Raw genomic sequence first — 12,776 nt, forward strand, 5'->3', positions numbered from 1 at the left:
TGCAAATGATACTACTGACCTCCTAAATGTGTAGCAGGGATTTAGGTGGCTGTGTTTCAGGTTCCAAGATTAGCACTATGAAATGCCTGTTAAATATTTTTGTTTGGGGTTTAAGAATCCATATCCTAGCCTCCCTTCATGCTTCTTAAATGTTAATTTGGAACTTCTTAAATTTTTTGAAAAGCCTTAAAAAATCCAACCGTTGCATAAGCATGTATCAGCATGGTTACTGCTGTGCAAGAAAACAAAAAACAGATGCCTCCAACAGTTACCATATTTGGATCCGTTGCCATTTCAGTCAACAAATGAATAATTTAGATGGCAGCTAGAAAATATTCAGTTGTAGCACAAAAGCTCAATTTTGGGGGAGTTCGGCTAGCCTATTTGTTGAGCAGTTTTTTGAAGTCTGTATACATTCACGCACAGAATTCAAAGTTGTCTGCGACATCAGCAAAATGACATCATCTTACAAGCAGGTAACTTTTGCCAGTATATACCGCTATGTGTGACAGAATAAAAGAGAAAGTGGCAATTTTGTATTTAATTATGCCAAAAAGACACATTTGTAAATTTCTCCTTGTATGCTCATTCTACCTAAAGCAAACCGATGTCTATCTGACCTGCTGTTTTACTGATAAGTATGACTGTTCTGGAGTTCCTGTTGTTTAGTGCTAAGGTGAAACTCTCTGAATTGCCTTATCTCTCAAATTAAATTCACTGTAAAAAAAAAATAATCACTGTAAAAAAAAAATCACTGGTAGTTGTGCTAATCAATCAGTTGAACTGTGTTATCTGTATATAGATCAGTGAGAAACATGAATGGCTAAATAAGTGTAGCACTTATGTTCCATACATTTTTTAAATCTGCAATACAATGGAAGCAGGTTGTTCACAGCCTTGGCTGAGACATGTGCACCAAAACATATCAGCTTCTAGCATTTTGAACACTCAAGCCTTGTACTCTCTACCAATTTACTAGGGCTATCCATTTTATTTTCAGTAGAAGGCTCCTATATAATTTAATTTCATGTACACATTGGGGATTAATACGCTCTACAGTCTTGCTCTGGTTCTCTAGTCTTACCTCCTCGGACCAATACTGGGGGTCAGCTTTGCATAGCCAACTTTAGCTTCCACAATGCTCTGTTTCTGCCAATTTTTGTTTTTGCATTACAGATGTAAAACCATAGAACAGAGGCGGACTTTGGTACTCTTTGGTAACAGGGCGTCCTGCGAGAGCCCCAAATTTGGTGCCCCCAAGTGGTTCTTCTCAATTTTGTACCCACTCAGCTCATTGCCCTATGTCGGGGAGCTGCCTGCATCACCCCAAATCCAGTGCTACATAGAATCATAAAGTTAGAAGGGACCCCAGGGAGAGAACAGTGAACCACACAAGGACTGTGGCTCTCCAGCACAAGACTGTTTCTGTTGCTACAATTCTAGTATTGTAAAACTATGGGGAAGGTTCCCAAACATGTAACTGTAAAATGTTCTTTATGGTAGGAAAATGGCCAGCTTCACAAGAGAACAGGCTATTATGGCTTAGTTGCATATGCCCATGTTATCAGTACTGATCTAATTACCAAAGTTTCTCACCCGTCACTATTCATGGGGATAGACCATAGCTCAACGGTTGAGCGCATGCTTCGGTTCCACCTTCTACCTGCAGAAGGTTCCCGTTTCAATCCCTGGCCCCTCCAGTTTATGTTCATGTGACATACCTCTGCCACAGACTCTGGAGAGCTGTTGCCTGCCAGTGTAGACAGTACTAAGTCTACTCTGGCATGAGGCACAAGGTCTGACTAGATGACGCTCAGGGTCCCTTTCAACTCTACGAGTCAGGCATTGGCCTATCTAGCTACTGGAGAGCCAGTGTGGTGTAGTGGTTAAGAGCAGTAGTCTCGTAATCTGGGGAACCGGGTTCGCTTCCCTGCTCCTCCACATGCAGCTGCTGGGTGACCTTGGGCTAGTCACACTTCTCTGAAGTCTCTCAGCCTCACTCACCTCACAGAGTGTTTGTTGTGGGGGAAGAGGGGAAAGGAGAATGTTAGCAGCTTTGAGACTCCTTAGGGTAGTGATAAAGCGGGATATCAAATCCAAACTCCTCTTCTTCTGGTGGCAGCAGGAAAAATATTTTATTTCAATGTAAATCAAAGAACTTCACCAGTTTTAAAACTAAAACACTGGGGGGGGGGGAATGCTGAACATAAAGTTGGGATGCTGTCTAGCCAGTTGTAAACAACCTGCTACCTTCAAGCTGTACTCTTATAATTGTACTCTTATGTAGCTGATACATGTACTTGTGCCTAAATGCTTGTTAATTCGTCTCTTTTGCAGTATTTTTTTGCGAGTACCTGCTTTGCACTTGGCACACTATTTGAAATTGTCAAGAGCACTGTATTTTAGAAAGTAACACAAGTGGCCAATATCTGAGGCTGGTAGCGGGGCACTTAATATTGTTTGTTTCCACTGATCCATAGCAAAGACATGCTAGGCTAGAACGTTGAAAAATGCATTGTAAGATCACATACTACAACAGTATTCCAAAGGTCAATGTTTTGTTATAATGCTTGATATACATCTTGAAAATAAAGTCTTAAATTTTTCTTTTAAAAAAAGGAATGGGTCTTCTGTTCAAAGTAGGCGAAACTGTTATAATCACACTTCTAATATTGTAGTATTATAATACTGTAGTGTTCTAATTTCTGTAGTTGTTTGTAGTGTCCCAATTCTTGTAGTTGTTTATCTCCACTATATGCTATCGTTGTAATGCATGGGTAGGGAAACTAAGGCCCAGGGGCCGGATCTGGCCCAATCGCCTTCTAAATCCGGCCTGTGGACGGTCTGGGAATCAGCGTGTTTTTACATGAGTAGAATGTGTCCTTTTATTTAAAATGCATCTCTGGGTTATTTGTGGAGCATAGGAATTCGTCCGCCCCCCCCCCCCAATATAGTCCGCCACCCCCAAGGTCTGAGGGACAGTGGAATGGCCCCCTGCTGAAAAAGTTTGCTGACCCTTGTTGTAAGGGGAATCTTAACAGATTAGCAAACTGATGGTCTGCTACTACGACAGTGTTCTACAGTAGTGAGATTTTGGTTCCGATAACCCTCACCGCAAGCCAACAAGGTTCACTGAGTGATTTTGCACCAGTCATTCTCTCTCAACCTAGCCTATTCCATTTGTTGTGGGGAAAGGAAAATCATGTATGTTAAATGGAACTCCTTGTGAATAATTGCAAGGATACTTGAGGAAATGGCTGGGATTTGTTTGTCTTGATGGAAAGAAGGAAGACTTCATTAATCAGTAAAAGCCTCGAGTTGGTAAGATGACTGAAGAGTTCTACTGTGGTAGATAAACCTAGTATCTTGAATGGTTCTGATACATCATTTGAAACAGGTATCAAGTACATACATTCCCACATTTTTGTGTGTGTGTGTCTATTTGTGTTCTCACATATAAATAAATTAACTATTAAACAGAAAATTATAATACGAGACAACCATCAGTAGTGGAAGTTTCATCATTTCCACGACTGCCCAAGGACTTACAGCATCTCTCTTGTCATTTAAAAGTAGTAATTACTGCAAAGCTGAAATTTTTTATAAGCCAGCCATTAATTACTCATCAAAGACTTTATCAGCTTGCCTTCTTTAAGACAATCCATGTGCTTAAATTTTGCACTTCTATTCAGCAGAAAGAATAAATTTACCATGGCTGAGCAAGGCTAAATGCTTATTTTATACAGTCCCAAGATTTAAAACCGTAGATATAACTATTTAAAACAGTTTTGAGGCATATAACTTATATTCCACAATCAAGGAAAGTATATTTATACATTCTGCAGCTATCACCCTTTGCTAATAAAACAAAAGAATTATGCAATCAGTCTTTAGAGTAATCAGATCAATGGTTTATTTTGCACCAGTAATTTAACATAAACTGTTCATTTGCTTGTTAGACAGATGTATGGAAAAGCAATCAACCTGAACCATTAATATTTGGACTGGCATACAAAGATCTGCAGGTGTGCATTTGACAATTTATAACTTCAAGTTTGTACGATCATGGTATTTTTGGTAGGGGTCATCAATGTACCAGTTTCTTCTTTTCCAGAAGGAAGATGTCATTTTATCAAGGAGCTTAGACTGTGTTTTATTGCAGAACACATGTTCCCTCAAGCGCCTCCTCCGCCTATAATTTTTTTTCCACAGCCGTTTCTTGTAACCAGCCTGTCATCAAAGAGTAAAAGATTTAATTCTTCAAACGTATGAATGGCTATCCACAAAATAAATACATAATCATCACGCAAGTAGATTTTCATATAGCCTGTTCTGTCCTTCATTTTTTAATTCTTGCACTTTTCTAAGCTACAATTACAAAAGCAGCATCTCTCCCACACACTGGCATATCATGCTGTCAAGACAATAACATTCAATGAAGAAAATATTACCCTTCTCCTTAGCCAAAGGCCACAGTGCAGTCTGAGAAATCTGTGAATCACAGGTTTTACAGTTTTCCTTTTTCCTTTTCGAAAGCCGAATTTGATGAGGGTCCTTACTTGCTGATGAAGGATACTTGGGAGCAGTGGTGTTACACTGAATTTTGTAGAAAATCAAGAAAATATGAAGTTAGATCTAATAGCTGTGACCTGTTTAATTTAGCAGTGTCTCAATAGCACAGAAACCTTATCCCAAGATCCTTGAAAAGACAAAAACTAAAAACATCTCAGCAATGTTCCATGAATAGCAGAAGTCACAAAAATGTTCAAATATCTCCTTAAAATTATTTCTGTTATATAAGAATTCAAACTAGTGCACCGTGGATGAAGAGGATGTAACACATACTCACCTCCAAAGTATGTTTGTATGATCACACCACAATATTGTTGTTGCTTCCATTAATTCCCACCCTTACCTTACCAAAGCGGCAGACTTTGGTACCCCGTGCAAAGCCAAAATTTGCCCGCTTCTCTGTGACCAAACACAATTCTGTCCCATGTTGTTACTCTCATGTTCCTTGAACAGTAGAAATGGGGGAAACTGCCTGAGATATGGGAGGTGGGAGCATGCATCCCCATAACGGCTCTAGCATGCACATAGGGGAGAAGGAACTGGGATATTACTTTGTTAATACTCACACTAAGCCTCATCAATACCTGCTTCAGAATGCAAATTTGGTGCACTAATACATGCCTACCAACGGGCCAGTCCTACCCCCATAATTGGCTTCTGGCACAAATAACAACCCAATGGGCAAATGGGAGGGAAAAGAAGAAAGAAAATGGACTAATGCGTCCTTCCTTGTTTATGTGGCTTTGACAGCTGCAGTATGAATAATATTGGAAAAAGTACTTTTCCCAAGCTCCAGAAAGCAGGGATGGAAGGGGGGGGGGGAGAGGCATCCTGGGGAAACAGCATTAGCCCTACCCCATACGACTGAGGAACTGCAGTCACAAGCTTAGCAACCACCACCTTAGCAACTCTTAGGTAGGAGGTTTGAAGACTTGCCAGTACACTTAGAACTCGTAAGGGAAAAATATTTTTTCTTCAGTGTGCTGTAGTTTCACGCAAATTACCGGTACTAGTCCCAAACTGAATCAAGCTCAGAGGAATCACCTCTAACTACTGTTGATATTTTGACATCTTAGCCAAAGTACGCATATAACCTAATACGTTCTTAAACACACCAGCAATACACTAGGAATCCTGTTACTACTACAGTGGTACCTCTGGTTACATACTTAATTTGTTCCGGAGGTCCATTCTTAACCTGAAACTGTTCTTAAGCTGAAGCACCACTTTAGCTAATGGGGCCTCCCGCTGCTGCACGATTTCTGTTCTCATCCTGAAGCAAAGTTCTTAACCCGAGGTACTTTTTCTGGGTTAGCGGAGTCTGTAACCTGAAGCGTATGTAACCCAAGGTACCACTGTATTAGTAAGGAAACTGAGGCAACAGGGACCTATCCCAACATTTTACACTATTATTATGCCTATATAATGGAACACATGGTGCTTTTACGGACAATCAAGCAAATATTAGCTCCAGCTCATAATCTGTAAAAATCTAAATTTCAGCAGTGAAGAGGGGAGAACATGCAGGATACAGTTACACATACTTTGACTTTTTTATGGTTGGAGACCAGGTAGAAAGGTTTAAAACAAAATCTGTATGCAGGATTAAATTTTGTTAAATTGTGTCTACCTGTTCAAAATTGAGACTGAATGCCCATAAGACCCACTTCCAATGGAGAGAAGAGGTTTTCTGGTGGAGATTGTTGATATCTTCCTGTGGCTGATGTGAATTGAAGACAACCAAGAAATCGGGCGGATGCTGTAAGAACTATTACTGGCCAAAGGGACCAAAGGGCAGAACGATCTTAAAACCCCTAGAGAAATAAGAGAAAACATTATGAAAAGCAAGCAGACCATGTATCAAGAAATGCAACCAGGAACTGCCTTCATCTGGCTTCTCCCTGTTCTGGACTTCTCTAAGTGAGTGTTGATTATTATGAGACTGATGGAGCCAGGTGAAGACCTATCTCAGAGCTTACCAGCTTAATTTTCCTCTCACCAAGAGAGAGAGCAGGAGGCAGGCAAAGATTACCTCAGAAGTCAGACCTCACAGCCTGCTTCTCCTACCCTGCTGCCCTAGAAGATTGTCTAAGGCAATCTTGGGTCCCCAGATTTGGGCTACAACTCCCATCATTCCTAGACAGCATGGTCAGGGATGATGGAAGTGGCAGTTCAATAACATCTGGGGAGTTCAATAACATCTGGGGACCCAAGGTTGAGAAAGGATGGTTTGGGGCTGTCAACTGTCCTGTGGAAAGGATCCCAATGGCTTTTAATGGCTCATTGTGGGGTTTTTCTTTAATGTAGTTTAATGTTTCTTGTAAATTGCCTTGGAAGGATTAGTATCATGGAAGGCAAACTATAAATAAATTGATGAAAATAATAATAATAAATATATATTGGGGGTGAAGAGTCAATGTGGAAGGGCAATCAACCAAATGAGTGTGTGCTAATAGGACTTTATTATTTAAATAATAATAAACCCACTACAAGACTTCATCAGATCAATGCCAGTTTTCTTTTGTAATCGTTAATAATATGACTCAAAGTTGGTGAGATTTCTTGCTTACAGCATTTCACATTAAGCGAACTGCTATGATTAGTCAAAGCACTAACACTCAGACGCAAGGAAAGTGATGGTCAATTTCCAAAAGCAGCATTGCGTCGCAGTTATCCTGCAAGATTTCATCACAACCCCCATTCCTGCTTGAAAAAGCAGCAACCTTAAGATGAAAGTCTTCAGGTCCTACTTTTATTGCTGCTCATCATTTTAACCTGCTTCAGCATCTGCTGGGAGCCAATGCTATTATACCTATGGCCTCCGTTTCTTTTTCTTTCTTTCTTTTTGCAATAGCTAGTTTAGGGTGACCTAGTGACGGCCAGTCTTTCTTCCAAATTTGGACCTGTGGAGGTAGCTCCAAAATCGTTTGGCAACTGTGTGGTCCGAGCGGGGTCAAACCAGCAAGTCCCCCATACCACCCTTTAAAGCCCTGATCGGCCTCAGTCCAGTATACCCGAGGGAGCTTCTCCACCCCCATCGTTCAGCCCAGACACTGAGGTCCAGCTCCAAGAGCCTTCTGGCGGTTCCCTCACTGCGAGAAGCCAAGTTACAGGGAACCAGGCAGAGGGCCTTCTCGGTAGTGGCACCTGCCCTGTGGAACGCCCTCCCACCAGATGTCAAAGAGAAAAACAACTACAGTGGTGCCTCGCAAGACGAAATTAATTCGTTCCGCAAGTTTTTTCTTCTTGCGAGTTTTTCGTCTTGCGAAGCACGGTTTCCCATAGGAATGCATTGAAAATCATTTAATGCGTTCCTATGGAAACCGCTTGCCAGGCTGGCGGTGCGGAGAAGGGCTTTTCTCCCCACCGCAAGCCTTCAGGACAGGTACGGGAACAGAGGGGAAGGGGCGCAGCGCTTCTCCTCTGTTCCCGGGGCTTGCGGTGGGAGGAGGGTTTTTCCTCCCCACCGCCAACATTCAGAACAGCATTCTGAATGTTGGCGGTGGGAAGGAAAACCCTCCTCCCACCGCAAGTCTTCAGGACAGCCATCCGAAGGCTGGCACGGGGAGAAGCTCTCTCCGCCCCACCGCCAGCCTTCGGAGCAGCCTTCTGAAGGCTGGCGGTGGGGCAGAGAGCTTTCTGCCCCACTGCCAGCCTTCGGAAGGCTGCTCCGAAGGCTGGCGGCGGGAGGAGGGCTCCCCGCCCCACCGCCAGCCTTCGGAAGGCTGCCCTGAAGGCTGGTGGCGGGAGGAGAGCCCTCCTCCCACCACCAGCCTCCGGAGGAGGTCCGAGGACAGTGGGGAAGACGCGCTGCGCTTCCCCGCTGCCCCGGAGATTTCCCTATGGGTTTTCGTCTTGCGAAGGAAGCCCATAGGGAAATTCGTTTTGCGAAGCGCCTCCAAAACGGAAAACCCTTTCATCTAGCGGGTTTTCCGTCTTGCGAGGCGTTCGTCTTGCGGGGCACCAATGTACAGTGGTACCTCGGGTTAAGTACTTAATTCATTCCGGAGGTCCGTTCTTAACCTGAAACTGTTCTTAACCTGAAGCCCCACTTTAGGTAATGGGGCCTCCTGCTGCTGCCGTGCTGCTGGAGCACAATTTCTGTCCTCATCCTGAAGCAAAGCACTTAACCTGAGGTACTATTTCTCGGTTAGCGGAGTCTGTAACCTTAAGCGTATGTAACCCGAGGTACCACTGTATCTGACTTTTAGAAGACATGTGATGGCAGCCCTGTTTAGGGAAGCTTTTAATGTTTAATAGGTTATTGTACTTTAATATTCTGTTGGAAGCCGCCCGGAGTGGCTGGGGAAACCCAGCCAGATGGGCGGGGTATAATTTTTTATTATTATTATTATTATTATTATTATTATTATTATTATTATTATTATTTCCTAACCAGGAGCTCCAAGTCCCACTGGCAAGCATCACCTGCAACAAAATAATCCGAATAATCAAATAGGGCCAACGATTTATTATAGGCGCTCTCTCTCTTCCTGCGTGTTCCTGGCTCGGTGCTAAAGCGAGGCAACCGCTAAAGCGGTGCCTGCAGTGCAGCCCAAGGGGGGGGATGCAGGAGCGTTGACTCTCTCCCCGCCTGTCACTCACACGACGACACCCGCCCCACCCCGTGCGACCCTCAGTCAACGTTGCTTCCCCCGACCCCCATTACTGACCTGGGAGCCTCCGCGCCGCAGCGAGCGCCGCCATGTTGGCTCCTCCGCCCGCCCGCTACGGCATCCACGGAGGGTCAACGCAAAGCAGAACGCAAAGGCGCGCGCGCCCTCGCTCCTGGCCCCGCCCCCTTCGCTGCATTATCAAGGGAGGATCGGCTGGTCGTCGCCCGCCAAAGGAAAGCGTTCCCGGCTCAGCTTAGAAATGCTGGCTTTTTGCGGTTTTAGTTTGGGAAACGATAGACCCCGAAATCGATTTTTGCGCGTGGCAAATTTGCTGCTTCTTCTTCTTCTTTTTCAATTTTTTAAAATTGTTTTTCACAACATTGTAAACAAACACATAAGACAAACAAACATAAATCATAGCCTTGTTGAAAATTACACTTATTAACATTGTTAGGTGACTTCCTCGCTTCCCCTTGGTTGAATTTCTGCGTATCCTTTTAACGGTTTTCCAAATCACAGTTCTTATAAAATTTAACATCCTTAGATCTTCACATTACGAAATTAAACATATTAATGCACCCCTTAACATAAATAAAATCCTAAGCCAATTAAGTATTTGCAAGCTGTTGTCAATTAATTTAACTTAACATGGCAAATTTGCTTCAGCTCCGAGCTATTTTTCGTTAAGAATTAGGAAATTATTTAACCACCCCCCTTCCCTAAATATGCTCTCTGTTACTGTTTTTGAAAATGCAATAATAATAATAATAATTAACAAATAGACCATTCTTACAGCACCCTCCCTTCCTGAATCTGGCACGCTTAACTAAATCTGTACTGATGTTTCAGCACTGCGTTCTTCCCACGTTCTTCATTGCATTTATGGGAAGGACCTCATCCTTTTATAGCTTGTCACGTGAACAGTTTTCCTGGCCTTGTTTACCTTCTTTATCTCCAGCTTGTAATAGAGTTTTTCTTACTTTTTATTCTGGAATATGCAATGTGTGTGGATTGCTAACAAAATAATAATAATAATTTGGGGTTGGGGTGGTGGTGATAAATAGTTATTTGCTCTATTGTTACATGATGTGTTGTGTCCATCAATATTTCCAATAACTGCTACCGACTCAAAAGCGACAAATATCTGCACTGCTAAAGGTTGGCATCTGTTTTAGGAGTCAAGGAAGAGTGCACCTGGTTGTGGGAAGGGGAAAGCAATCCATTGGAGAGTTACAGTGCCTGCTGTGGCTGTAGCAGCTGATAAAAGATAAAGGTAAAGGGACCCCTGACCATTAGGTCCAGTTGTGGCCGACTCTGGGGTTGCGGCGCTCATCTCGCTTTGTTGGCAGAGGGAGCCACAAGCAACGGGAGCTCACCCCGTCGAGGGGATTCGAACTGCCAACCTTCTGATTGGCAAGTCCTAGGCTCTGTGGTTTAACCCACAGCGTCACCCACATCCGTAACAGCCGATAGGGGAGAGATATATTTTGTCGCAGAGACATGGGTGGCGCTGTGGTCTAAACCACAGAGCCTAGGGGTTGCTGATCGGAACGGGGTGATCTCCCGTTGTTTGGTCCCCGCTCCTGCCCACCTACCAGTTCAAAAGCATGTCAAGTGCAAGTAGATAAATAGGTACCGCTCTGGCAGGAAGGTAAACGGCGTTTCCGTGCACTGCTCTGGTTCGCCAGAAGCGGCTTAGTCATGCTGGCCACATGACCCAGAAGCTGTCTGCAGACAAACACCGGCTTCCCCCGGCCTATAGAGCGAGATGAGTGCCGCAACCTCAGAGTCATCCGCAACTGGATCTAACAGTCAGGGGTACCTTTTCCTTTACCTTTTGTTGCAGATGGGGCAGAGGAAGGCATCCGGTTGTGCTGATACAGGTGTACTATGGCATTTCTTCTCTCTGCATTTCTCCCAGCGGACATTTGTCACCTGCTCACTACAGTGGTACCTCAGGTTACATACGCTTCGGGTACATACGCTTCAGGTTACAGACTCCGCTAACCCAGAAATATTACCTCAGGTTAAGAACTTTGCTTCAGGATGAGAACAGAAATCGTGCTCCAGCGGCGCGGCAGCAGCAGGAGGCCCCATTAGCTAAAGTGGTGCTTCAGGTTAAGAACAGTTTCAGGTTAAGAACGGACCTCCGGAATGAATTAAGTACTTAACCTGAGGTACCACTGTACTGTGGATACTCAACCTGACTGCCTGTCTCCAGGTGCTGTGGTCATCAGTAAGCGATTCCCACCTGGCAGGGTTGGCGTTGGCAGAATTTGCAGAAATATATGTAACGCAGAGTTTGTCTGCCAACGGGCCCGGTATCCCATAGAGCACATCCTTGGGGATCCTGCCATCTTCCGTTTTGTGGACATGACCAAGCCAGCTTAGATACCCCTGATATAGTGTGAACATGCTGGGAATGGGGCCTTGGGAGAGCATATCTTTATTTGAGACTCTGTTATGTCATGTTGGAATGCCCATAGCCTTCCTAACATGTGGAAGGTGTTGAGGTGTCACTGCCGGCAGCTACAATGGTACCTCGGGATGCGAACGGGATCCGTTCTGGAGCGCCGTTCGCATCCTGAATGGAACGTAAGACGCAATGGCGTGTCTGCATGCGCCGCGCTTTGCCGCTTCCGCGCGTGACATGATTTTGAGCGTCTGCGCATGCGCAAGCGGCGAAACCCAGAAGTAATGCACTCTGTTACTTCCGGGTTGCCGCGGAGCGCAACCCAAAAGTGCTCAACCTGAAGCACATTCAACCCGAGGTATGACTGTATTCTGTACCTAGATAGTATTCTTCACACACCCCAAAAAAGAAGTGCTGGTCTGAATTTTAATCTGTTTTACGTATTTTAACACTTTGAATGTTTTAAAGTACTGGATCCCACCCCCACCCCCCACCCCGATTTCGTAGCTTTATATTTTTGTAAACCACTTTGAGGTTGCTGCTATTGTTGACTTTTTACAATTATGTATACATTTTATGAAATACAAGAAATACAAATTTGTTGTGAGATGGAGTAACTTTTCCCCACACTGTGTATGGGCTGGCGATTTGATGTTAGCGATTTGATGTTAAAAGTTTATGTATTTATGTACAATATTTGATGTTATACCGCTCGATTGCAGAAAAACACACACCCTGAAAGGGCAGTTCACTAGTTGCAAAGTTGGAAAGGACCACAAAGGACATCTATAGCCCAACCTCTGCAATGCAGCAATCGAACCCATCACCCTGATATTACGATTCCCATGCTCTACCGACTGAGCTATCAAGCGTCTTTCTTAAAATACTGGCAAACTTCCCCATAACCAGCAGCCACCGCCCCCGTCCAGCAGCAGGAGAAAGAAATAACACGGCCTCTTTTTTTCCTAAGGACCCAGAAACACACAGACAACGAAAGGCTGCGCCTACTCTACCATTGTTGCTCTATATGCTGCCTAGGTAGGCGGGCTGATGGCGGCTCGCCTTCTGATTGGCCGCCGCGGCAAGAAGCGCTCCCTCGCGCCCCGCTCGCCCGCCCCCTCCGTCCGGATTGGTGAGCCGCAAGCCCCGCCTCTTCAGGCGCCCGGCCTCAGGGC

At 44.3% G+C, this 12,776-nt stretch overlaps 1 protein-coding gene across 1 annotated transcript; it reads right to left on the minus strand.

Moving 5' to 3' along the window:
* Positions 1-3,889: 3,889 nt before the first annotated feature.
* On the minus strand, positions 3,890-9,351 carry MRPL35 (mitochondrial ribosomal protein L35). The gene is made up of 4 exons (XM_082195163.1): positions 9,246-9,351; positions 6,203-6,386; positions 4,452-4,596; positions 3,890-4,230 (listed from the first exon to the last, which is right to left on the minus strand). The coding sequence occupies exons 1-4, from the start codon at positions 9,277-9,279 to the stop codon at positions 4,042-4,044; spliced, it is 552 nt and encodes a 183-aa protein (XP_082051289.1). The 5' UTR covers positions 9,280-9,351; the 3' UTR covers positions 3,890-4,041.
* Positions 9,352-12,776: the final 3,425 nt, after the last annotated feature.

This window comes from Podarcis vaucheri (assembly GCF_965113315.1).
Source record: "Podarcis vaucheri genome assembly, chromosome: 13".
Lineage (NCBI taxonomy): Eukaryota > Metazoa > Chordata > Lepidosauria > Squamata > Lacertidae > Podarcis > Podarcis vaucheri.